The following is a 25774-nucleotide window of genomic DNA, read 5'->3' as shown; positions in this document are numbered from 1 at the left end:
TCCGCGCTGCTCAGGTGTTCGCTGTTTCCCTCGCTGGTCTCTCTTCACTCTAGCCGCAGGCGGCTGCGGCGCCCGCAGCGGAGCGACGCGCTGTCGGCATCACGCTGCATGGAAATATCAAACGTCTGCATCTCTATCTGAGCGTATCTCAGTCCTGACGAAGCACAGTTTTTATCTGCAGCCTCGACGCCGCTTCGCCGTGGAAGGGCGCTCCTTCGAGGGGGGTGGCGACGGCCGCAGGCAATTCCCTCCCTGTCTGCGCGATCCCGGGGGCCGAAGCCCACGCGAGAGAGGCCTCTTCGGCGGCGGTCAGATCCCGTCGGCTCTCGCTTCGGAAGCGTCTTCGCAGATCTGCGGTCTGCCTGGAGGCTCGATTCGCTCGGAACTTTTGTGTGTCCGCCGGTCGCGCGTGGATCGCGCTGTTCAGTAGCGGCTGAGCGTCTTTCACTACGAATTCCGCGTGCCCAAGCGCGCTTCCCTTCCGGGCGTTTACTCTCGCCTTCGTAGGGCGAGTGCCCTGTTTCCACGCAGACGAAAGCGTAGACGAATTGCTGTCCTACGGCGACGCCCGTGGGCAGCCTCATCCCCACGCACCGCGTAGCGTGGCGCCTCGCACTACGTTTCTGAACACTGTTTGCAGGCTCTCCGCGTCCTTCGCCGAGGCGCAGACGTCACGGCTAGAAGACAGCATCGCTAGCGGAGGCACTCGAGCGCTGAACCTGAACTGCAGGTGACTCGCTACACGTGTGTTGGCTTTGCGTACCTGGGATCATACTGGAAGTGTTTTAAGTTGTCCTATTACGTGTGTGTAGTAGTCGTGTAGGTTGTCCTACACGTGCAGTTGAGGGTAACGCTAGTGTGACATTGCCCTACAGGGTACACATTATACTGCAGCTCACTTCCACGCGGGCCCTCACGGGTGTTCGCTGAGACACGCATACGGCGAGTCCGGGCGCTGCCCAGTTGCCGTGCGACAGTGTCTATTCGTATCGCGTGAATCGACATGAGCACCGTCTGTCACTGAGGAACACACATGGGCCTTAAGGCGGCAGGCACGATTTACCACCAACAATCGCGGGGCACAAACGCGTCTCCCATCGGAGAGTCGCGGAAACAACGAGCGAGCGAAAGGCGCGCTCTCTTCTCTGCATTCGCAGAAGACACCCGCGTAGAGCGGGCCGTCGCCGCCACGCAGCGGAATGGTAAAAGTAGAAACGGGGCAAGGCGACATGTCTGCAGAGCCTCCCCGCCGCCGACAGAGGACACGCGTTTTCAGCACCCCACGGTCTCACGCCAGCGCTTTCTGGAAACACGGCACTGCAATTAAATCACATGCTCCACCGCTTGTACGAGCCCACAAAAAGTCTGCGTGGGATGGCGGCGTTTTTGTTTTTTACGGGGGCGCGCTTTAGGCCTCCTTGACGTCGACCAGAGCATGCGTCTGCTTGACAGTTTGCCAGTCGAGGGTGCCGAGGCTCATTCTGCCGACGAGGTCAACGGCTTTCGCGAGCGAGACGCGGATTTGCTCCATCGAGTCGCGTTCGCGAACGGTCACGGACTCGTCTTTGAGCGAGTCAAAGTCGATGGTGATGGCGAACGGCGTGCCGACTTCATCGTTGCGGGCGTAGCGCTTGCCGATGCTGGCTGTGGAGGCGTCGATCTTTGCGGAAATGCCGCGCGAGACGCACGCGTCGCGCACCTTCTGGAGCAGCTCCGAGAAGCTCGGGTTGCTGCTGATGGGAAGAATGACGCACTTGGTCGGGGCGATGATGGCGGGGAAGGCCATGTAGCAGCGCTCCTCCTGGTCGACGATGCCGCGGGAGCGGAAGGCGTGCTCCATGATGCAGTGTAGGATGCGGCCGATACCGAAAGAAGGCTCGATGACCGCCGGCACGAAGGCCTCTTCGCTGACCTTCTTGGTCGTCTTCTCGAACTTCATCATGTCGCGCGTCAACTCGAAGGTCTCGCCGGTGCACAGCGTGAGCGCATACTTCCCGTCAGCCGCGAGCGCTGCCTCGATCGCGAGCTTGTCGCTGTCGCTCTTCTCCTCGATCGCCTCGTGGAGCGCCTGCTGGCGTTCCTTGAAGGTCTTGCCGCAGAGGCCTTTGTTGGGGGTGTATTTGACGTAGTCGACGATCTTGGGCGAATCGAACTTGTGGAAGGCGACCAGGTCGACTTTGCTCACCTTGGAGTGATTGGACAAGTCAAAGGCAGACCGGTCGGCGTGCCCCGCGACTTCAATCCAGCCGAAGCTGCACTCGACTTCAGCGTCCCAGCAGTCCTTGGCGTAGTGCGCCATCTCGGAGGTCAGGTGCTGGCGGAAGCGGAGCCCCGACTCAGCGATGCCGCAGCGCGTCAAAAAGACGAACGTCCGCGCCAGAAAGTAGCCGAGCGTCTCGTTGTCGATGATCTTCTTCGCAACCGCCTCGCCGACCGTCATGTCGCGAAGCACCTTCCCGTCGCTCAGCTGCTTCTCGCGCGAGAAGAGCGGCAGCTTCAGGTCCTTGACTAAGTGAAACTTGGGGTGATCTTTGTGGTCCGGATGCACAAAGTGCTCGATCTCGCCCATTTGGAACTCGCGGACGCGCAGCAGGCCGTTGCGCGGCGCGATCTCGTTGCGGAAACCCAGCCCCAGCTGCGCCGCCGCGAACGGCATGCGCCCGCCGTTGAACTCGAGCAGGCGCCGGAAGTTGACGAAAATGCCCTGAGCCGTCTCGGGGCGGAGGTACCCCCGACCCTCCGCCGACCGCGCCGCCGCCGCCGCCGCGCCCTTCGCCCGCGCGTCCTGCAGCTGATTTTCGCCCGCCCCGCCCTCGTCCTTAGGGCCAATCTTGAGGCCAAACATGAGGTTGAACGGGAAGGGGTCGGACAGCGGGTTGCCTGCAGGCGACTTCACGTTCAACTCCTCCAGCGCGGCCTTCATCGCCTCCGCCGAGAGCGCGTCCGCTTGGCGCCGCAGCAGCGCGAGGCGCTCAGCCTCCTCGGGCGAGATGCCTTCCTTCGCATTCAGGCGCTCATCGATCTTCTCCTCGAGGTACTTGTCTGCGCGGAGGCAGTCACTCGTCACTGTGTCCTTCACCATCAGATCGGTGAAGCGATCCACGTGCCCTGCGGAAGGTGAGAAAATCTCCGGGGGAAAACGAAAGTCAAACCCCACTCGAAGCCGCGTTCCGTCACCTGCCTCTCTCAATCGTCCGCGCCGATCCAGTAGTCGGCCGCCGAAGGCGCCCCAAACGTGGGGCGTGTCTGGGCTGTCTGGCGACGTGCGCTTGAGCAACTCGAGGCAACAAAATTTTTCCAGCGACCCGACGCACGCGTCAACGCGGGCGAGTCGATAGAGAGTGAGGGATATGGTTAGATACAGACAGATAAATCTACATAGATATAGATAGATATCTACAGATAGATACACAGAGATAGATATAGATAGGTACAGAGAGACAGAGATAGAAATACATCGATAAAGATAGATAGATGCCCAGGCGTACGACCCTGGTGGAGACGCGCGTACCTGAGGTTTTAAGAACGATGTGGGGTGTGAGGCAGGGGCCCGACACCTCAAGCATGTCTTCAGCCAGCACGAAGTGCTGGCGCCAGAGTTGCTCAACAGCGGCCTTCAGGGCACATCCTGTGGAGAACAAACGCAGCAAGGAAGAAAAATAAAGAAATCCCAACTCAGCCTTGGCGATAGTTTTCCACGGCAGGCGGCCCACCAGACAATCGGGTGTTTTCCCGCCGAGATCATGATCTTCTCCTTCATTAAATTTGTTTCGCGGTTGGAAATGAAAGACGTCTTTCACACGCATTGTGTGCCGCGTACTGGCGAATGTGGATGCCTGGAACTAGCAATCGCCCCTCCTCGCCGCCGTTCCCTTTCTCAGAAAGGTCCCCTCCCCGCATAACCCTCTTGACTGCAGGCGAGTAGGGAAGTCTGCAGACTGTCAGTACAGAGGGCGTGCGTCTAGTCTCTTCTGAAAGTCCTTCCCCCGCGAGTCTTCCAACCTCACGCGCGGGGAACGCATGCGAGACCTCACGATGCAAGATGGTCGCTTCCCTTGCGCGGCCGAGCCTCAGGGAGTGTGTCGCGTTGGGTCTCTGGGGGTGCAGTGGTTCGCAACTCCGCCTCATCTCTAGACTGCTTCGCAACGCCCACGCAGTCATCGTCGCGCTAGTGCCTCTGCGTGCGCAGGGTTCATCACTGTTGCTGCTTACCTGGCGGCCCGAAGTCGTACAGACCCCCGACTCCTCCGTAGATTTCGTAGGAAGGGACGACGAAGAAGCGGCGCTTGAGCAGATTTTCGCACTGCGAGCGAAGCTGGTAGTAGAGAGGGCGCGTGCTTTCGAACTGCTTCTCCAGCGCGGTGACTTGCGCGCGGAGTTGCCCCAAGGTGTCCACGCTGGCGGCGATCTCAGCTGCAGGCGCGTTGGCTTGCTTCAGCAGCCGCACTTTCTCCGCATTTTGAGTCACCTTCACTCTGAGCTCGCGAAGCTGCTCAGCGAGCTGCTCAGTTGCAGCCTCGTCCAGAGTGACGCTGCCGTTTTGGGTCGCCATGGTGTTTCGAAGAGCAGAGGGAGGCCGAAAGCAGGAAGAAACGGGGGGCACAGAGACACTGCGAAGTGCCCAAGCTCGAGCAGGCAGCAGGCCGGTCCTCGAAGGAAAAAGCCTTCCGCGGACACCGAAAGAACGGCGTGACAAGGCCCAAGAGTACGCGGCCGCTATAAGGCGCATGCGTCGACTTGGATACAGACTCCACTCCACGGCGGGGGGGCAGGCACGGGGACTGCGGCGGCAACGCGGCGCGGCACCCGTCTACAGATAGCGAAGCTGATAAAAAGAGACACGTCGCATTTGAATCAAGACATGAGCGGCGAAGTGCCCGACGGAAAGAGGAAAATCGTATCGACAATCGACACGTGAACACACGAGGTGTAACGAAGAGACACCGCGACGTGACGATTTTCCACGCGAAACGCTAGATACAGGAATGTAGGCCAACAGTCTGTGAAGAAGATTATTCAGTGCAAAAACAGCTGTGTGGGAAAGGAAAGCAACACAGGAAGAAATGATTTTCTATCGACCAGCGACGTTAGATCTTGGCGGCGGCACGACGCCCCCTGTGCGCGAAGCTGTCTCCGCAATCGAACTCGTAATGGCCATCTTTGCGAGAAACGTTACAAGAATGACACGTCACGTACAGATGGTGGCAGCCGAACTGATGTAGACCTCTGCTGTACGGGTGTTGAAAAGAGACTGGCGCGTGCGCCCTTGAAAAAAGCTTGAAGGACCTAGACATTGGTTCCCACACAAATCCAGAGGCACACCCCCGGCCTCGTACAAGCCTTCATTGTTTTGTGTGCGACATTGAGCAAGGGCCGGTGGTCGTGGGCGCTAACTTTTGTCGTAGTTTCTTCCGTACAGGGCACATCCTTGTCATCAACATGGAGACGCAAGGACCGACACGGAGATAATATTTTTGACAGGCGGGTTCCTTCACTCGAAAAGTTCCGGTCAAACCGCGTACACGCCTTCGGCAAAAGAATGAATAATGTAGTGTCACACATAGTCTCATTGCGTTTAAAGTCGGCGACAGTGTCCAGATCGCAGCCCCGACCACCTCCGCCCCCCCTTCCTGCCAAACCGGGTACTGTGCGTGCGCCATGTATCCAGGTGACCCGTCTCCTGCTGCCCGCGTCGCCTCGCCCGATAAGCATAGTAGTCTCGATGATTCCACCACAAATACCACGTAGGTTGAGAGGCGCTATCGGCAAGCAACAGAAGATAGTTTTTCTCGCACCATCTGTCTAACGGTGTTTGCTACTTGCTGGCCCGACACTGCGTGAGACCTCCTCCAGCTGACGCAGCTCCCGCGTCACACCGTAAACTCAAAGGACCTGTTCAGCTGCTAGCTCCCGAGTTGATAACGTGAGAGGAAAAACAGCATGAATACTGTATACGTGGAGGTGCCTATCTTTGGGCGAACAGGAGTACGTTTGATTTCATTGCGTGCTGATCGTCAGAGCTGTAGGCTGGGAAGGGGGGAGGCGGAGTTACTTGGCAGTATATCGGGGCTGCAATGCATCTATCACTGTAGCCGCAGAGAGCTGGACAAAGGCGTTCCAAGACAACAAGGATCTCCCGGTATGCATCTGCGGAGTCACTCTCCCACGATGAAAGTGACGACAAAAAAATTACCACTCTGGATCATCCGGCCGTTTAGCTCAAAACTGTTTGTAATGTCACACACACGCCGCTCCGCATAAAAATGGTCTTTGAAACGAGGCCTCGGAGAAATGAATACCGCATCACATGATGCAAGATCCGTTCAGCAAACAAATGCGCAGTCCAAGTAACCGTGGTGTACTGGAAAAAAAAACGCCACATATGCTAGCCACGCGTCCATTTTGGCGGCATCCGCGCTCCACGAGCTCGGAGGCGCCTGAAACAGTACGGGCCAAACTGGTGCGGCGACACGGCCAGTAACACGGCGTTTTCATACAGCAGATCGATTCAGTACTGCATGAGGGGAATCTTTGTATCCAGGAATCAACGACAGAAGCACGCGCGACAGCAAAGAACATATCCGGAGGGGTTGCCCACACCACGGCAGGTCGATATATTGTTGCCTGGTGCATCCTGCTGCGCCGTGCATTGTAAATACTGCAATTACTTCCCTCCGGTAATATGCCGAGGCTCCGCGAAGCCGTGGCACCTCACTGGCTGCCTGGATCGCTCTCAAGCTCGCCCACAAGTTCCAGAGTAGCGGCCACGACCCGTTTGTAGTCCTCGCTCGAAAAGGCCTTGCGTGCAAGCACTCGACGCCACCGAGACCGTTGCAAAAATGCCTGGATGAGATTTTGGACTGGCGATGGCACCGGAGCAAAAAGACAATCCCTCGACGAAAAGGAAAGCTCCGTGCTAGAGTCAGCATGAGGCACTGAAGAGCTTTGACCAAGACCATGCGGATACTGGCCGCACCAAAGATAGTAGAGGATGACTCCAAGCTGCCACGAATCATAGCCATAGGTATATGTGAACCTGTGTGAAGTGAATTCGGGAGCTGCAAGCATAGACCGGTGCCGCACTGTATCATATGTCCCACCTTGCTGGTACACGTCTCTAGAAGAACCAAGCAGAAGCCGACCATCTTCCGACACGAAAAAAGATCCTGGGTGGAGGTGACCGTGGACCAGCCCTAGTGTGTGGTAACAGGCGGCCAGTCTTATAACTTGAGTCGTTGCGCTCAGCAGTAACAGGCGAGCCCCGGCGCTGGTACGCACGCGCTCGTCCTCGCGCATGACCAGAAGAACCCTGTCTAGGCTGGTGGCTGGATGCGGGTAAACGAAGAACGCGTTTGGCACGATTCCCACCACCAGAAACGGGTCGTCCGCTTCCGCGAAACGAACGAAATCCTGAGGGGCCAGGAACCGCAATTTCGTTAACGCGTCGTCAGCACTCATGCGCCTCCACGACTTCTGTAGAACACGTCCAAGCCTAATAATTCTTTCTGTAATCTGGCGCTCTGTCTCAGGAGCTCTCATGACGAAGCCCTTGAGAACACGGTGGGAGTTCGTTTCCAGATCGGTCACTTGAAACGCGACGCCATCTGTGCCCTGCGCCACAAGGCCACCTACTTGGAATACCCTTGTGCCCCCTGTGTTCTCAGAGGTAACGGCGATTTCTTGGCCTGCGTCTAAGGGTGACAAGCGCAGCGACCTGCGGACGGCTTCCTGAATTCGGTTTTCCGTTTCAGAGTCGCCGTCGATAGAGGGAACTGTAACCAGGTTGGCAAGCCCACTGGCCATTTCACTAATGAGGCCTGCGATGATGTGCTTCCCGGGCTCAGCATCGTCACGGAATGTTGGGCTGGCAAAGAAAGGGGTGAACCATGTCCGGAGCCTGTCCACGTGTCCCGGTAATCTGTGTCTCATGAAATGTCTGAGACTCTCTCGTTTCCCTCGCCACCATTTGCGGAATCTGTTTTGGCCCACATTGAAGAGCCGAGACGTAGAAGATCTGAGGTTACTCAAAACTCGTTGCGGGCGGTTTGGTCTTGCGTACGGCGATTGCTGCGGCGACTGCAGGTACGAAGATGCCGTCTCAGGTGCCAGTTCTTGCACGTCCCTAACACGGCTGTTGACAGCCGCGTCTGATCTACCAAATACGGTAGGAAGATGCGCCGTCTCACGAAAGCCTCGGGGCGCTTGTATTCCATGGTTACGAGACACAGGCACAGCGCCGATGCTGGGTGTTTGGATACAGAGCAGCACCACGCCGCAAATCGCGGAAGCGGCCCAAACGATGGAACCCCGGTGTGACATATCTGCTGCTAATATAGAACTCTGGAAAAAAGTCACCCAAAGTGTGGGTGCATGAAAACAGCGAATTAGCTCGTGCCGTTGCTGAGAACTGTACGCAGCGGTAAATAATGAATTTGTCTGAGCGTGTCTGCTAGCCGCTCTAGCGCACGCCTTTCGACTAGCTGTCGTCGTCGCTGCGCTGCCCAGGTAGCTTACCACGAAAACACGAAGTTGGAAGGTGCCTCCACTTGACTATGAGATATATTCGGCTCGGTAACACTTTCCGTGTTGGAATGGTCACAGTGGATTCAGACGGCATGACACAAGGGGAGGCGGCAGCAGCAAAGTGCCGTGTTACATCACCCACTTTCGCAGCCGCAAGACATTGGTCGCAACAGGTGGATCGCCGCCAGTCTCCGGGGTCGCCCGCTGGCCGCATGCAGGCACTCTAAACCCTAAGCATCGCAAGAGAGTGCCACTCTCAGCGCGAGGCTTGGAGATAGATGTGTTTTTCAGCCGAACAAAGCAGAATGGTTACGTCATCGATGGCAGCCGAGCGGCAAGGTATTTGACGAAGACGGTGCTGCCGTGCGTGGCACACCGCCCGAACTCCACCCTAGTAACCGCTACTGTTGCACCTCTTCACGTTGCGGCCCACAAGCGTGGACGCGCGTACCGAGTTCAACCGAAAACGTGTCTCGGGGCTCTCCCATATAGTTCCTGCCCAAACACGGAAAAGGTGGTCATTTTATTCTGAAAACTGAATCCCCATCACACCCTATGGATCCTACGGCAGCGGGTTGTTATCTTTTCGTCGGCGCCCCTTCTTGTGTCAAATCAGACAAGCCAGGCGGGCATCGAGGGAGCCCGTGCGAATCTGGCCTGCGTGCGGTCCTGTTCCACACCAACGCGGCGCGTGGTGAGAAGTAAAAATGGTTATGTGGCTATTCTCCACTGGAGACCTACATGCACTCGCCTCCGCTCTGTGTACGTGGAAATACAGTGCTCACCGAGTTAATGTTGCGTTGTGAGGGCTGGTTGACGGCTGCAAGCTCAGGCAGGAGAAAAAAGTATACCTGGTTGCAAGCAATAATCTAACGGGCCTGGAGACAGTCTGTCAATGTTGTGTTATTAACCGTGCTGGCGCTTGCTAGCGAACAAGGAAAAGCTCTTGACATAGTACCGGGAGCTTCATTTGGTAAAAAAACGCAAAGACTCCCACCTGCCTCACGCGCTCTGTAGCGCTGCCTCATAGCTGCTCCAGTCTACTGTTCATCTCTACGTGTGATGTGTTGGCCAGAGCGATCGTCCGCCATTGTCGATGGAGTTAGAGTGGGCAACTGGGGTAGGGCATCCGAGTGTTCCCTTAATTCTCATTATCTTAGACTGTGGTGCAATACTGATAGTTTAGCTAAGCAGGTGACCACACGAAGGAATTGCAGCAGGGCTACGTCCTGCATTCACCCTAAGGAACAGTAAGTTCCCTATGCTTCCGGCCACGAGCGAGGGTCTGTTTCCCACGTACCGCATGCTTTCGCGGAAAAAAAGGCCTCTCATAAGTTTTACGCTGCACAGGTCGGCGGTACGCAGTGAGGCCATGCCTCGTCGTAATGACCAGGCCAGAATAGAAATTGTGTACGGTTGAACATGGTATGCACGTTCACGCTTGTTGACCGCGACGTGACGAGGCGCAACGGCTGCGGTTACTTGGGTGAAGTTCTGGCGGTGTGCCGCTCAGCTGCACTGCATTAGTCGACTTCCCTGCCATTCCGCGGCCACAGATGACGTAACCATTCTGCTTTGTTCGGCTCGAAAACACATATATCTTCGGTATAACTTAACTTTTGCTGCAACGTAAGGCGGAGTCTGAAGAAACAAATTAGCTACAGGTTCACAGGAAAGTAAATAAAATGTAAACAGTTCCCACCGACTCCCTGGTTCCGGACACAGCATTGGCCGCAGCCGGCTTATTGTAGAGCGTTGCCGCAAAACTGAATAAAGTACGGTTCCACAGTCCTCACGCAGCCCCCGCCTAGACTGTGTCGGAATAAGTAAAGCATGACTCAGCAAGAACGTTGCGATTTGGTATCCAGATGTATGGTGGGGCCGAGTGAATCTTGTGTGTATTTGCAAAATACAAGGGACATTGTAATTTCCGTGGGGCGGGCGTTCGGGAGAAGAGGGAGGGGTGCGGTTAGTACATTTGCTTGATGGGTCTGGTAGCTAGATGTCCTCCAGTGCAGACAAGAATGCACAAGCAGCGGGGAACGTCACTGACAACGCAATATGTAAAGGACGCATAAACAAAACTGAGTCTAACCAGGTAACGGGGACTCGCTATTCGTGATGCAGTCTCTAGGAGTTTCTGGTGGTATGCGTGCTTGCTTCGTTCTCTGTATCTGGTCCTGTCACTTTTCGATCATTTGAAACAATGGGAAGTCACGCTGCGGAAGGGACCGCTGCTTGCTCCCTTGTCTTCCGCGTTTTCTCCCATATATTGCTGAGGTTGTAAATGCTCAGCCTGCCAGTCCTTTTCGTAGATAACCTCGTTTTCTCACTGGAACAGGGGCAACAAAAGGGGGTCACGGGTCTTCACTGTTCTCCTACCTCCCATATTTAGAGCTAACTCCAGTGCGTTCCACGACTGCAGCGCCATACGTTCGTGGAAGCCGTGCTGGAAAGCCTGGCTACCCTTAGAGCATGGATACTCCATGCGGTATTTATCATCTTGTTTAGGCAACGGTTGTGCGCAGAGGTACTGTCCGTCCGTAGTGGATTAAAAAGGCACAGCCGGGTCAGAAGCGAATATGAGTGTCTGTCGCCCTCCGTGGATTGGCGCTGAGGTGACGGTGCTCAACGCTGGCGCCCATGTTGAACCAAGCACGATCCTGTTCGGTGGATATGTGTGTTGTTTGCCCGATACCTAAACAGGTTTGGGATGTTTTTCTTCGTCTTGCTGTGGTTCATTTCTGCTTGAAAAGAACATCGTTTGGTTCTCCCAAGTTTCGACTTGGTCCGCAGCCGGCACACCTTGAGACCACAGCAGCAACCAACGATTTCAACTAGACCGAAAATGAAGCGAGCTTTCTCTCCTGTATGTTCACTCCCATTTGCCCCACAACGTAAAGCCCTGGGGCCCGATGTGGTCGACGGTGGTCCGGAGCATTCAGACGGAATGCCCTCCAACAAGCGTTTCACAGGAGAAAGCTCTGTCCCAGCATGGATTCGCGTACGGCTGGGATCCGTCCTCTCCGTTCGGAAACTGTGGCTAACAATTCTTTCGGCGGTCCTTCCTCTTCTGCTCTTCATTGGACTGAGCCCATACGACGTCAAGTACAGATGCCTCTACATCATTCTTGTGATCATACTGAACTGGCTCAGCGCGGCGAACGATGCAGTGGTGGTAGCGCTTTATCCGCTGGTCCTCTGTCCCCTGCTTGGCGTAACGGGCGTGAAAACTCTAGCGCAGGCGTACTTCCGATCCGTATCTTTCCTTATGATCGGAACGAGCCTTCTGGGGGCCTCTTTCACGAGAACAGGCTTGGATAAAACCGCAGCGTCCCTGATACTGGACAAGTCTGGGTCCGATCCAGCTATTTTATGTCTCGCACTAATGGCAGCTTCCTGCCTGCTTTCAATGTGGATTAACAATGCTAGTGCAACAGTAATTTTATGCCCGATTGCTGGACGAATCGTCAGCGAACTGGGGAGGCGCAACAACCGCAGGAATCACAAACCTCCTCGAAATCAAACTGGGCGAGTTTCTTCACGCGCTGAGAGTGACGCCCCGAGCGTCCCCGTGCCTCAGGCAGAACCTCGCTCCACGCCTCCCGATGGAACGGCTGCAGTTTCGCGTTCTTCAATGTCGCAAGAGACAACACCAACAAGCGTTCTAGCGAAGCTGCAAGAAAGCAAAGCATCCTGCACGAGTGCTCCAGCAGGAAAGCCAGAGACAACAAACACAAGCCAGGTGTGGGGGGCTTCTCAGCGAAGCGTGAGTGGGCCAGTTCCCAGTCCTTCTTCCCGGGGAACAGCTGAAGGCAGCCAAAATGGCATCGTCTGCCTCAGGGATGACAATGGAAGTGTCGCGGCGAGCGACGCTGGAAAGATAAAACGGGGGACTGGGGAGTTCGGATACCACCCGCAGAATATGCGCCGCATTCGAAACATGATTTACATCGGCCTCGCATACTCTGCTACTCTTGGCGGGACTTCAACGCTTAATGGATCTTTTGTCAATCCCATCCTTGTACAGCTCCTAGAAACGACCTATAATTTTGAGTCATCTGCGGCTGTTTCTAATCCGATTACTGTTGGAAGCTGGATGGGATTTACCTTACCCTTCGTCTTCCTGGCTATTTTTGGGTCCTGGCTGACTCTGGGGTGCGTGTGGCTCGGACCGCATCCGGTCCTCAGAACAGTAACCCGCTTGCCATTTAGTATGGCTCGGTGTCTATCTAGAGCTCTCGAAAACTGTGCTGACCTTGTGTCCGCATCCCTCAGCAAAGTGAAGACAGCGTTCCTCGTTGGAGTTGCTATTCTAGTTCGGATGAGTAACAACGCACCCGAGGAACAATCAAGCGCAGGCGCCCCCGCAGCCGAGCGTCGTGCAGCGCAGGATCGTGACAGCTCTATGGATATGGAAGCTGCAAGGGAAGCCGTTGGCATGGAGGCCCCCGGCTCGGAGGCAGGCGAGTGCCAGACCCCAGATAGTCGTAGCCGCTGTAACGAGGAAACGATAGATGGCAACCTCACGTTTGCACAACTGGAAGTCATGGGTTGCCTCGTCTTCCTGATCGCTGCCTGGTTAACTCGCTCAGGCTTGCCAGGAGGTCGGCCAGGATGGGGCTCCTTTTTCCCCGCTGGCTACGTGGATGACTCAGTTCCTGTCATCTTCATTGGAATCCTGCTTTTCTTTCTTCCTCTAAAGGCTCCCTGTACTCGTGGCAGCGTTAGCGATAAACAGGTGAGCCATACTCGTAGCCCATCAGTCCTAACGCGACCAACATCTGCGGGTGCCGCGCCAAAAATGGGACGCAGACAGAATGGGATTGCAAAAGCATGCCGCTCATTGCTTGCGCTACGATTATCGCAGGATCGTCCGCACCCTGAAAGGGAGGCTAGCACGGCCGATAAGTGTCGATCTGCAGTACGTATGGGCGAAGATCACCACGGTGTCTCACGCAGACATGAGGGGTGCGAGCGACCTCAAGTAGAAGATCCATCTAGAGATGCCTCGCACAGCAATACACCGGAATCAAGAGGCGTGCGAGTATCCAGGAAACGCAACCAGAGGACATACAGACCCATCCTGGTATACGCGTATGCGTCAAAACACATAGAATGGGGAGCCTTGCTGTTGCTCGGAGGAGGATTCGCCATGGCCACAGCTATTACGGAAACGGGGCTGGACAAGTGGCTGGGCAGTGCCCTCTTTGGTCTTGGCAACATGAGCGCGCCGGCGCTCGTCATTTGCATTATTCTGATCACATCTTCGGTCACTGAGATCATGAGCAACACCGCGGCTGCCAACGTGATGTTGCCTATCCTTTCCGGCGTCACAAGCAACATCCCACGGAGTCCGCTTCTCCTACTTTTACCCGCCACAGTAAGAGCTCGATGTTTCCCACAGAGTCAATGAGGACAGGGCTGGACAAAATATGGGTTAAGCACCCCCGTGTCAATCTACTCGCGTTTCGTGTTCTGCTGTCACCCTTTTCAGCTTGGCATTCAGTTCGCCTTCATGTTGCCCATCGGAACCGCCCCCAATGCCATCATTCTGAAGCAAGGACGCTTACATCCTTTGGATCTGTTTGTCAGTGGGTTGGTCGTCAAGGTGGTATGCCTATGCCTGGTTATGCTAGCTATGTTTACTTGGGGTAACGTCCAGTTCGATGTTACCGCCAGGCCTTTATGGGCTCTATAATATCATGTGACTCCTCAATGGAGCTGGTGCTCATCTACTTGTCCACCTGATTTGGGCGTACATGCATATGCATTCTCTGCTTAAGTTCAGTGGAGTAAGATAGCCGCAGGCCCGAAAAGATGCTCAAGGCCAGAACGCGACGAGCGACATATAATGCCTTCTTGCCAGACTCAGGCTCCGCTAAGGAATATATCGCTGTGTTGTCTAGTTTCCGTATCTGAGCGACAGGGACGTCTGAGAGGTGAAGTGTCAGTTTTTTGTTCATGTGAGCGGCATGCCGGAAGCCGCAGAAATTACATCGTTAGTCCGAACCGCCTCAAAACCTTCACCAGATAACGGCAGGCCTTCGTACCGCCGTAGCGTGTATCTGCGCGCCTAATACACATGCTCGGCTCGTAGTAGAACGCAGTCCAGACGTAGACGTCAACCAGCCTCTTTTCTACTCCTGGTGTTTCTCCTCCGCGTCCCGCGAGCTCCACAAAGTCCCCAGCCGGTGTCCCGTTGGCAGGAGGGCACCAACGTATCCTTAGCTAAATCAACCGTAGGGTCGTACACGAGGGCACTCACTGATGTTTTTTTGTAAAAGAGAGGTCTGGCTGCGGACAATTTTTTCATGCCTATTGTACTTTGTGTATGGAAAGGCACAGAGTTGACACATGCACATGCAGCACGCAATCCGATGCTATACGTCAAGGGTAACAACGATCCGCAAGTCTCCGCACTACTTGCAACTTACAGAACGTGGGCTTCCGCTCGTACTACTGGGCCGTAGCCAATTATGCCATAGACTTGGCATGAGAATAAGGAGACTCCGTATTGTCCGCTCATGCGACGAACTCGGAATTTGGAGAGGTCGGTTTGTCCGGAAATGCCCCCCCGTCACATTTCTTCTTCTAACCTCAAGAGCATGCTAGGCGCCAGCTCACAAACTGTGACATCTGGATAGAATCCGGTTTCTTGATGATACTGGGAAACCGTTTGCTCATCGAGGTTGTTCAGTGTCAGCCCTCTGCGGAAGTTGAGACCTGCCGCAAGCCAACACATCAAGTTGAAGAGACACGTTTTGCGAATAAACAACATACCTTTAGACCGTCTGTGGGCAAGGGCCTGGCTTTGTTCATCCAGAAGTGACTCCTGGCCGATGCGCGTTACTTCACTACCAGGTTGCAGATTCGCCACCACCTTGACCACCTGGCGCCAGCGTCCATTTGACTGGGCGGAGTTCGACTGCTAATGACAAGGATCTTACAAGCCGGCCTGTGGGGGTGAGCAGTTTGGCATATGTCCGGGTGAGCTGCTTTCGGTTGAAATTTGAGTTTAAGTACTTCAGCTCGAGGTCGTGCTTATTGAAGCAATGCCCGTGGTTCGCTATCTGACTCCACGACCTGCCGAACTCTTCGACGAAAGTTGCGACAGGTTTCGCAAGCTCAGCTCGAGTTGCATCTTTCCAATGATTGAGTTCTGCATCTGGCATTGACCGGATGTGTTCTTCCATCGCTCGAACTTCTTCCTCAATGAGATCGGCAACATCGTCCGGATGCTTCTTGGACCCCTGCAAAATGCAGCTCATGCTTTCAACTGACGAGTCGATGTACGGCTTGGCGCCAACGATGTAGCCCAGCTGCTCTTCCGTTCGAAGACGATCAAACAGACGTCGGTTCAGCATTCGACCTAGAACAGCAAGATTAACCCTTTCCTCGATCGACGGGACGCCAAGCTGATAGTGGACCAGAGTGGCGTGGTTCACGTCGTTCCGGATGGGGTTGGAAACAACGGCCTCTATCGGTGATTTTTGCTCAATAACGAGGGACCTTGCAGCTTCTTTCATAGGTATATGCAGGAATCCAGAGTTTTGTAGAAACAGTTGGACAGCCTCCTTGGCATCCGCTCTATCAATGTTGCCCATAACAAATGCATCTGCGTGGACCTTGCAGAACAAACAGATGCCATCGTTTTGTAATTGGTCGACGATCTGCTGTGGGACTCACTAGTTTGAGGTCACGGAAGGCTTCAAGTGTATTGTCCAGCGATGCAGATTCGCTTTTCAGCAGGCGAAGCAGATCCTTTCGGCTGTTCGCGTTGTTCTTGAGCAGCACAGCGGCAGCTTCTATAGCGTGCTCGTACGCCATTTTGGAAGCGGGATCTTCCAGCTCTTCAATCAGTCTCTGTTTGACACTGCGATTCGGACACATGTTGCATGATAACGCTGTACGCTATTTTCCCTCTTCGGCTCACCGGTCGAAACGTTCCTGTTCCACTTGCGGTTTCTTAAGCTTTGACGAGACTGCAGCCATCACTTCATAGAGTTGCTGGGGCGTGTAAGCAGCAAAGCCCATGTCAAAGCCGTCGCCAGAGACCTCCAGACTGTGGGAAATACCGCACTGCCTCATGTCGACCGTAGTCTCGTCTAATTGCTCTCTAAGTGTGGCCATCAGTACAGCCAGCTGAGTTCTCGATTTCATGTCCGTGTGGCTCCGCGATGTCCGAGCTTTTATGTTGACATGCACTCGTGGCACTGAAACAGTGCCTTGGCCCTGCCACCAAATCGCATGACCTCCATCCCCGGTCTCCTCACCCAAGAGCTCCGGAACCGACATGCCGGAAATGTTAGGTCGCATGATGAGGTCATCTGGCCCAGGTACATGCTTTAGAGCTGGAGGCTCGCGGTAATGAATGCCCGGGGTCATATTCTCGAGTGCGTTTAGCTGTTCGGAACTCAGCTGAGACACTTTGTGCTCAACTCCATAGAAAGGTTCCACATCATAGGATTCCGCATTCTGCTTGAACTGGGGATCTGCGAAGGCTATTATTGCTTGGTGTGGGCTCATTCGGGCAAGCAGTCGGTTGACAAATCTGGCATCTGGATCAACTAGCAGAGTGTCTGCAGCCAGCACGTGATAAGGCTCGTAAGCGAGTAGATTGTGCGCCAGTCGAGCTGCTTCGTTCATTTCGGAAGCAGATGGTTGAGAAGCATGAAAGTCAACTCGTGACTGAGCAGCTATCGACGATACCATCTGTGGGTTGACGCCTTGATTCCTCAGCATGTTGATGTATTTGTAAACCTCCTGCAGCACGGTTCCCCTCTCACATGCGCCCTTCGTGGTTAGATCAACTGGAGAAGATATGCAAACAGTGTAGGCATACGCGGAAATCCTTAGGTGAACTCTCACCCTTGATTGCAAACAGCGTGTTCAGTGATGTTCTATCGACGACCACGGAAACTTCGTCCGCGAGACCCATGTTGCGTAGGAGCTCTGACAACGACCCTTCTCCGTCATACTCGAATAGGTACGTGAGAATAGCCGTCGGTTGTTTCTTCTACAACGACGTTGCTTTTGTAAAATATCTATTGCACATCCAAGAAGGTGACCTACGTAGGAAGTAATCGTGGGAGGAAGACTAAAGGCAACCCAGAGGGACGGTTCCACTCCCACGCTTTGCATGTGGATGAATTTTCCAGTATTTGAGGCGTCAAATGGCGGAGTTTTGTCGTAATCGTCCCCCGGACACTGGTCAATCCCAAGAAAATTCGCGTTTCCAGCGGACACGTCTATGCTTACAAATAAGCTTTATCCGCACAAAAACACAGATTGTTCTCACCCTCGAAGCTTTTCCTCAGAAGTGACTCTACTTCTGGAAGCGGCCGTGGTGACATGACGACGACAGCCTGCCAACCGGGAGCGAATATCCTAAATGGCAAGTGAACAAATTTCTGAGACCTACCATGTTCACCGCGCAGTAAAACTTCCTGTGGAAGTCTTTTAGACGGCCGACTACGTCAGTCCCCCTTTGCCTTGGCACGGTGCTCAGCGTCTCCAGGTTCCCCGTTGCAAACCTGGAGAGGGGTCCCTTTGCCAGAGAGCGGATTGTGAACCAGGCCCTCTCCTCATTGTTAGGGATGTTTTTCTCGTGTTCCGAGTTGACTGCATGCACTTCACGTTCTTCGTAGTCTCGGTTGAACAGCGGGGCTTTGAAAAACTGGGAAAACCTGTCAAGGGCCTCCTCTAACGAGTTATCGGAGACTTGGTTAAAAAACACTGTTCTCTCTTCGTCCGTGTACGCGTTGTTTTGCCCCCCGTGCTCGGTCATGAAACTGTCGTAACTGTCCGGCTCCGGATGTTTCTCAGTCCCAAGAAACAGCATGTGCTCCAAAAAGTGCGCGAGCCCAGGTAAGTCCTGGGGATCATATAAGCTACCGGTGTTGACGGCAACAGAATACGCCGCTTCTGTTGTCTTCGGGTGGTGAATAGCAAGACATTGCATCCCGTTGGAAAGTTGGAAATGGTAGAAGTCTCGATAGTCCGCGTCGGGCTTCAGAATATCGGCTCTGACGCAACAAAGCGCCACGAGCCCGAAGCCCAGCATTCTCAGTATTGCCTTGAACATCATGTCGCACTACAAAGGAATTGAGGGGCTGAATGGGTGACGCAAACGGGAGACGCTGTCCCCTCACGAATGGCCTTCCCCCCCCTCCCCTCCCCCTGAGAAACGAGCTGCGCGTACTGCAGCTATCAGCGGTTGAGGGCAGTCAGTGTATCTACAGAGCAGTGGCAGAATGACTGCGGGGGGGAGGAGGGGGAGGGGGACCGCGTATGGCGACTGCGGTGGCTTGGCCTGTATGTAGCATGAGAACTGAGGCGCCAGCCTATCGTTCAACTGTCAGCCTCTCAAGCATAGGCTGAGTACTGGGAAGCTGAATGGACGCTTCTCTACTCCTTTCTAAGCAAACGAAAACGTCACACCAACACTCGGAGTCCTACCAAGAAAAACTGAAGCCGAGAGCCATGTGGAAAAGCAGCGGCATGCTTCACTGTCTTAGCACTGCCCCTTGTATAATACCGCTTGGTCGCGGCTGTTGCCGTCCCACTGGGGTTTAGCAGTTTCCTCAGGGAAAATACAGTCCTACCCTAAATCATGGCTAAGAGCTCGCTACTCCACGAGGCACTGAAACAGAGGCTGTGCTTCCTTCAACTGCCGTAAACAGCGACCTCACGGAACTAACACTCCCACGCCGTCGGCGCCGCTAAGATGGGTCGGCCACTGCGCAGCACGTGCAGTTTTTTACAGAACCCAGCAGTATGACTATCAGGAAATCTTAACGATTACCAGAAAGGCACGGGAGTGTAACACGAGAAACCCGCGAAGAGAAAGGGCTGGTGGTCGGCTCATCGGATAGCTATAGCATCCAGTTCTGCGAGCTGGGAGCTGGCTACCGGCGCAGGTGAAGTGCTGAAAGTTGCTACCATGTACAAACTTAACATGAGTCATCGCACAGAGACGAGAGTCAATATAGAATTGTTGCAGGCAAAGAGGGTGGTTTAACCGCATCTTACCCCGTGCTATGGCGCTTACTCCACGCTCACCGCATGCGGCGACTAAGACAAAACTGGTGCATGCATGTCTCGCTCGCAGACCCAGCGAGTACAGCTCTCTTACTCCATTTCATGCAGACCACGGCTTCTGAAACTGGAAAATGTTGGGTGCTTCCCTATTATGAGGCTGATGCTAGTAAACAGCACCATGTGAGGCTGCGGACAGAGCAGGGGGCGGTACCACTCATGCTGAGTATACAAGGTAACTCGTGTTGCTGTGGATTTGCTACACACACGCGACCTTTTCCTGGTCCAGGCCGTTGCAGCTCACTTTAGATGTCTTGCAGCTGAAGTGAACCGAGCCGCGCTTTGGGCCATGATGGTGCTTTAAACCGTCTGGCGCGCGCCAAGTGCTAGGGGCGGGATATGACAAGCGGACCAGAGGAGGGCGTGTTCAGTGCCAAGCAGCGGCTTTCTCCGCTTCTAGTTGTGGATTTCCCCGGAGAACCCTTTCAGGAGATGCCGACACATCGAAGGCTGGTCTTTTCTAAAATAGAGCGTTTTCGGCAAGGTCTCACCTCACGGTCGGCGACTCACCATGGCGGCGGACAGTCGTGAAGTGTTAACGCTGGTAGGCCTGGCCGACAGCTCATGCGCAAAAACAGGCTTCAGTCTGTACGCGCCTCCGTTTTCACGCAGCAGCACTTGCTCGGGAGGGATATACACGTATGCTTCCTTGTTTATGTTGGGACGCTTTGTGTCTGTGTGCGCATTCAGAAAGTGATGCGGCTGTCACAGCCCTCCGTCGACGCCGAGCTATGGCCACTGCTTCGGCTTGATGACGTCATTTCCACGCACGACTCACTGCACAAGAAGGTGGAACATGAAAAGGCGTGCGTAGACCGTGCCCTGGAAAGTACCCACACGTTGCTGCTGCCTGTAACACAGGGGTAAGGCACATCCGTTCCAGTCCCGGCTGCGAATGCACGTGCGTGTACCTCAAGATGTGAGGCGTATTCGTTGACCGCAGGTGTGCTTTGGGTGCAAATTCAGACGGATATTCAGTGGCGAGACGTTCAGCGCATACATCAACATTTCCAACTCATCAGGCGCTCAGGCTGTCAACGTGATCATCCAGGTGAGCTGTGCGGGGTACTACCTCTGTGTGCGTGACCTCTGGCTCTCTTGAACGCGCACACGGAGAATCGGCAACAAGAAGAGTCTCAGAACGCAGCTCGAGTTGACGGCCTCCGCTCTTCGCTGCTTGCAGGCTGAGTTATCAATCGGGCAGAAAAGAGATCTCCTTTTTGACAATTCCCAAGACCCGATCCGTTCCCTGAACCCGGGCAACTCTTTTGATTGCGCAGTCATGCACCAGCTCACAGAGGCCGGAACGTACACGTAAGAACCAGCAGGGAAGTACCGGGCTTCAACGAATGGAACCATGCTTTAACGAGGAGACAATCTTACCGCTGTCTTGTTCTCACACGTAGCCGGTTACCCCGCTAGATGATGCAGCGTGGGGTGGTCCGTCTTGCATTTGTTGCTGTGTTCGACGCAGACTTGTCTGTGCGGTTTCGCATTACCTATCGGCTTTGGGCGAGCAGAAGTCTTTCAAAAAGTCTTTCAAGTTTGCAGCCCATCCTCCATTCAAAATCAGCCACCAAGTTGTCTCCTTACAGGTGCGTTCTGCTGATAGCCGCTGGAAAGAGGTTGCACCTCGGGAGCTTCAGCACGTACAAGTGTCTGTTTACGGGGCACAGTTGCTGAGGCTAGAGATACTCCAGCCGTGGATACCTCAGCTTCATGGGGCGGCAGGGTCTTTGAGGACGCTTGCACGTACGAGAGGGCCGGTAGGCCATTCTAAACTCAAAACACATCTTCTAGAGACAGGCGGGATAGGACTGTCCCTGTTTTACAATGGGTACACATCACTGACGAGCGTCTTCGCAATTCTCTTCGAAGTATGTGAAGTGCGTCGTCAGCCAAAGTTGTTGCAAGTGTTGAATGCAGTTCTACGCATCCTGTTTTCTTGTGGAATACTTTGTAAAGGCGCAAGGCCTTCAGGAGGCGTCATACAGTGGGGGTGCCAGCCAAAGTTGTTGCAAGTGTTGAATGCAGTTCTACGCATTCTGCTTTCTTGCGGAATACTTTGTAAAGGCGCAAGGCCTTCAGGAGGCGTCATAGAGTGGGGGTGCCTTACTCTCATTCCTGGCTTTTACGTGTGTCCTTTCTGCTGCCGCGACAGGGGCGAGCGTTCGTTGAATGCTCGCTAGAGAACATTTCCCAACAGCCGGTGTACCTCAGCGATGCATCGGTCTTCTGTGTGGAAGACCTCGAGGGCGTTCGTCTGGATAGTGGTCCCCAATCCGATAGCATGTAAGCACTTTCCTCCTAGCAGAGAGCGGCGCGGCTGCGTTTCCGCAGATGTTTAATGCACCTTTGACGCAGGTCAGGCGTCGACCGGCTCTCAGCAATCGCTGAAGGCAGTGGACGTAGTCTGCGCCGACCACGACAGCGTGCCATCTGAATCTGGAGAGAAGCGCTGGCACGTACCTCAGCTAGTCCCACCAACTGCCGGCTGAAAGAAGATACCGGCGGCTGCCGCAACACATTCGTGCGACTCTTTGTCAGACGCGTCCAGCTGAGCGTCGAGGCAGCATCGATCGCCCACCGTTCACCCTGTGTCTATAGGCACAGCGGACCAGGTCGGAGGTGTGACTGAGGAGTGTCTGTGTCTTTCTCAGTTGCTCCAAGGGGTTGCATTATTTCAAGCCCCAGGATCGCTACAACCTGATCTTCTCCCTCACACCTACCGCGGCGAAGCTCAACGCAGATGACACATTAATTCGGGTATGGTCAGCCGCGGTTGGTGCTGTATGCCTCGTCCGGTCACGGGCTTCTGGGGGCGGTAAACAGTTCTCGGAGGTTTGGAGACGCAGGCGGCGTTGACGACCGGCCCGCAGAGTCGATCTGGCGCACATCGTGGCTATCGAGAGAATGCGAGGCAACGCTTATGGGGTATCGGTGCTGAACAGTGCCTCGCTCGCGGATTGCTTCGCATTCACAAGAAATGCTAAATTAATCATGCGAGAAAAAAGCTGTAGTGGTCGCTACGTCTTTGAAAGCCTTGCGTCGTGCAGCGCTAGAACCGTTATCATGTCTCCGCTGCCAGCACTCCTGCGCAGGGGTCAAACACTGAGGCACAACTGGCTGGTTTGTTTCAGGCAGCCTCAATCTGCCAGGTCAACCGCACAGGAGCGGAGTTTTCCGGGCGGCAGATTATCATGTTTTCGGGTGTCGATCGCATCGGTCTCAGCCAACCAAAACGGTTGCAACTCATGACAGCGGCGGAGTGACTCTGTGTCTGCATTCGGCATTTTTCGCAGCGGCTTCCCACTCTCGGGCAACTGGCTCTGGAGTGGCGCACGGCCACTGGAGGCGTCGGATGCATGCACAGCTTTACTCTTACGAATCCGCAGGCCCAGGGTGGAAAGCCGTTGAGTCTCCGCGTCGTATCATGCCCCGCTTCTGTCGAAGTAGGTCACATCGCTGCCACGCAGACGGGACGCCCGCCTGCAGTGGGGGACCCAACAGCCCATGACTTGAGACACACATCCCTGTTTGAAGCTCCACCCTCCACGACCTTGTAGCCACCGGCATTCAGCTCTGTCCGCATCGTCGACATAATCACCGGAATTTGAAGATGGTCAGCTGCTCGGGGTGGAACCAGTTGGGGGCTAGTCAGGCTGTAGTGGCGGGGGATGACGACGAGGTGCAGTGCTCAACGGGTTTATCGTGGTCTGCCGCCGCCCCCGGTCCCAAGCCTCTCGACAGAGGGAGAGCAGGCTAAACGTCTGTGAAACTGATGCATGGCTCGGCTGTCTCTCAGGTGGAAATGCCGTTCCAAGTAGAGGTCGAGGTTGCCACACAGCTCGAGCAAGTTGTTTCCCCGGTCCTTATTCTGAGGCCTTCCGATCTTCAGCCTTTCGTGATTCAAGGCTCGACGACCAGGGTAGGTCTTACGCCGAGGTGCGGCTCAACAAAAGAACTGGCCGCGGAGTCACTCGACAACGCCTTTCCTATCTTGAGAACAAGTCTTTTCGCGCCATAAGTGGAAACTGCGGTACTGAGCCATGCCTTGTATATAAGTAGATACATCTGCGGACCCCGATACTGCCAGTGCTTGTCACGCGAGAGGGTCATTCGAGGTTCATCAAGGACGCTGCCGTCGACGAAAAGTGAAGAAACGTGCTTGGCGAGCATGAAACTTGTCTTCCGGCGCATGAATTACTCGAATTGGGTTACGTCTCGTGACCCACATTTGCGTCGTTTGATTATCTGCCGTTCGTATTTTCTTTCGCTACTGGTCGTTTCCGCTGACTGTTGTTCCTTTGCAGCCTCTTGGGGTCATTAGCATGCTGAATCCTCGACGTTGCACGCTGGATGCCATGTGCTTAACCCCGGGTAAGCACTCACTAAAGATAGGCTGCAGCCGCTATTTGCATGGAGAAGACACAAAATGGAATCCAAGGAAATGCACCGAGCCCGTTGTAGGCGAGTGGAAATACCCGTTTGTTACAGTGGATCAATCCGTTCTGTAGAGTTGTCGCAGGTTTGCAGATGCCCCGCGAATATGCTAACGCCTCAAGAAACATGACACGGAGGCGGAGCTGACCGCTGAGCGACAAGAAAACAGGGAAAAAACACCATGGCATGCTTAATGGCTCGTGATTTTTCCCTTTAGGTTTTCACTCGATCAAGGGCATCCTGGTGTACGATCCCGACACTCAGCAGACGACTGATGCGGCGGAAATGCTTTGTCAAGTTCTTGTTTTTTAAATGAAAACACCCCTGAAGCCCAACACGCTGACGTGATTCAACTACCCTCGGAAAAAAGAGCGCATTTACCCGCAAACACGGATAGGCTCTTCCCGCAGCTGAAATGGCGCGAACGAACTCGCGCAGATCCAAGAATTCTGAAGGCACAATGCCGGCACGGCTTCGGCGACTGACAGCGCTGAACTCTTCGACCGCCAGTCATTTCTTTCCCTTACCGCTGCTGCTCTGAGCTGGACGCCAGAAGCTGGTTTCTCTGGCATGTGAGGATCATTGTGAAGGCTAATCCCACGCAAGCTGCTGCAGGCGGCCACTTGCGTGTATTCCCATCCTGCTGCTACCTCCAACCAGGTGTTGAACGCTAGCAAATGCACAAGATCTATGCTGCTGATCACTTGTTTGTTGCAACTTTTGAAAGTGCGCTTTTCATGCCTGCAGTGTTGGCTATGTTGTTTTAATCGTTCCCCATGTTGATCAGTTCTTTCCTGGCACGGGAAGATACACAAAACCTATGCTACCACCATCTCTTGGTAAATGGCTGCCCATTATTGGGCTGCGCATGCAGGAGAGCAACAGCTTATCGGCGAGGCTATCGGGAGTATAATGTGCCTTCCCCATATTCACGCTAAGCCGAAGGGTCCTTAAATACGCAGATGACTAGGTTCAGAGTGAGGTAAAAGCCAAGTTGAACAGTACTTCAGGAGTCAAAAAAGAATCATCAAAAGAGGGGAAGGAAGAATCGTGGATCGGCGCCGAAAAGAGACTGCCATCGGCCTCAGAAACAAGCAAAGAGTAGAAATTAGGGGTGTCCGCCTGGCCCCGAACCCCCGCTCGCCGGTATATGTAGCCGTATTCAAGTAACGGTATATAGCTACATCCTTGTATACGGTGCGTTGTTACCGCGCTCGACATACGCGCAACAGAATATTTCAACTCGGCAAGAATTGGCAACCAGAGAGATTGTTGGACCAGCATCTACCTTTCCTCGCATGCGCCCTCCAAACGGAAAGGGTTCAGCATATGAAAGGAAAGTCCCTCTGTTGGGTTGGGATGGTATCGCCTGCGTAATGCTTATCTCTTGCGGTGTTGCTCACAAATACAACCTATTTTCTGTCCGCTGCAGAGCTCGGAAATATTCCCACCACTTTGCTTGGGGAAGACGCAAACTTCGGCTTGAAATGCGGCTGATCACAGCGTAATGTGAATATACGTGGAGCTGTATTCGACGCTTATGAATCTGTTTATGGTTACTTCTCTATCTGAAGCTCAAGATGCGTCACTCCGGAGCCATTGTATTTGCAAGGTCACACCGCGCGAATTTCGCCTTGGGTACGAACTGGTGAACTCCCCGCAATGTAGTGAGCGAATCTAGCAGTATATGAGGGAAGGGATGCTGAAG

General features: G+C 54.4%; 5 protein-coding genes across 5 annotated transcripts; 2 read left to right on the top strand and 3 right to left on the bottom strand.

Moving 5' to 3' along the window:
• Window positions 1–1408: 1408 nt before the first annotated feature.
• BESB_077470 (glycyl-tRNA synthetase) lies at window positions 1409–4552 on the bottom strand (the record flags this gene model as incomplete). Its single annotated transcript, XM_029366108.1, has 3 exons — window positions 1409–3108; window positions 3512–3628; window positions 4213–4552. 3 exons carry the CDS (start codon window positions 4550–4552, stop codon window positions 1409–1411), a joined length of 2157 nt encoding a protein of 718 aa, XP_029217539.1.
• Window positions 4553–6711: 2159 nt separating this feature from the next.
• BESB_077460 (rhoptry protein ROP5) lies at window positions 6712–7929 on the bottom strand (the record flags this gene model as incomplete). Its single annotated transcript, XM_029366107.1, has 1 exon — window positions 6712–7929. One exon carries the CDS (start codon window positions 7927–7929, stop codon window positions 6712–6714), a length of 1218 nt encoding a protein of 405 aa, XP_029217538.1.
• Window positions 7930–11371: 3442 nt separating this feature from the next.
• Window positions 11372–14224, top strand: BESB_077450 (uncharacterized protein; the record flags this gene model as incomplete). The annotated part of the gene is made up of 4 exons (XM_029366106.1): window positions 11372–12681; window positions 12802–13264; window positions 13394–13906; window positions 14021–14224. 4 exons carry the CDS (start codon window positions 11372–11374, stop codon window positions 14222–14224), a joined length of 2490 nt encoding a protein of 829 aa, XP_029217537.1.
• A 1156-nt stretch (window positions 14225–15380) lies between these two features.
• BESB_077440 (sporozoite developmental protein) lies at window positions 15381–18613 on the bottom strand (the record flags this gene model as incomplete). Its single annotated transcript, XM_029366105.1, has 7 exons — window positions 15381–16151; window positions 16213–16399; window positions 16460–17336; window positions 17395–17542; window positions 17599–17774; window positions 17825–17891; window positions 17948–18613. 7 exons carry the CDS (start codon window positions 18611–18613, stop codon window positions 15381–15383), a joined length of 2892 nt encoding a protein of 963 aa, XP_029217536.1.
• A 1521-nt stretch (window positions 18614–20134) lies between these two features.
• On the top strand, window positions 20135–24378 carry BESB_077430 (uncharacterized protein; the record flags this gene model as incomplete). Its single annotated transcript, XM_029366104.1, has 11 exons — window positions 20135–20167; window positions 20314–20486; window positions 20590–20674; window positions 20807–20937; window positions 21098–21218; window positions 21785–21915; window positions 22284–22389; window positions 22926–23075; window positions 23429–23551; window positions 23937–24003; window positions 24284–24378. 11 exons carry the CDS (start codon window positions 20135–20137, stop codon window positions 24376–24378), a joined length of 1215 nt encoding a protein of 404 aa, XP_029217535.1.
• Between the last annotated feature and the right edge of the window lie 1396 nt (window positions 24379–25774).

Source organism: Besnoitia besnoiti, chromosome VII (assembly GCF_002563875.1).
Source record: "Besnoitia besnoiti strain Bb-Ger1 chromosome VII, whole genome shotgun sequence".
NCBI classification, from domain to species: domain Eukaryota; phylum Apicomplexa; class Conoidasida; order Eucoccidiorida; family Sarcocystidae; genus Besnoitia; species Besnoitia besnoiti.
Note: the sequence above shows the minus strand (reverse complement) of the source record. Positions and strands in the feature narration are given on the sequence as shown.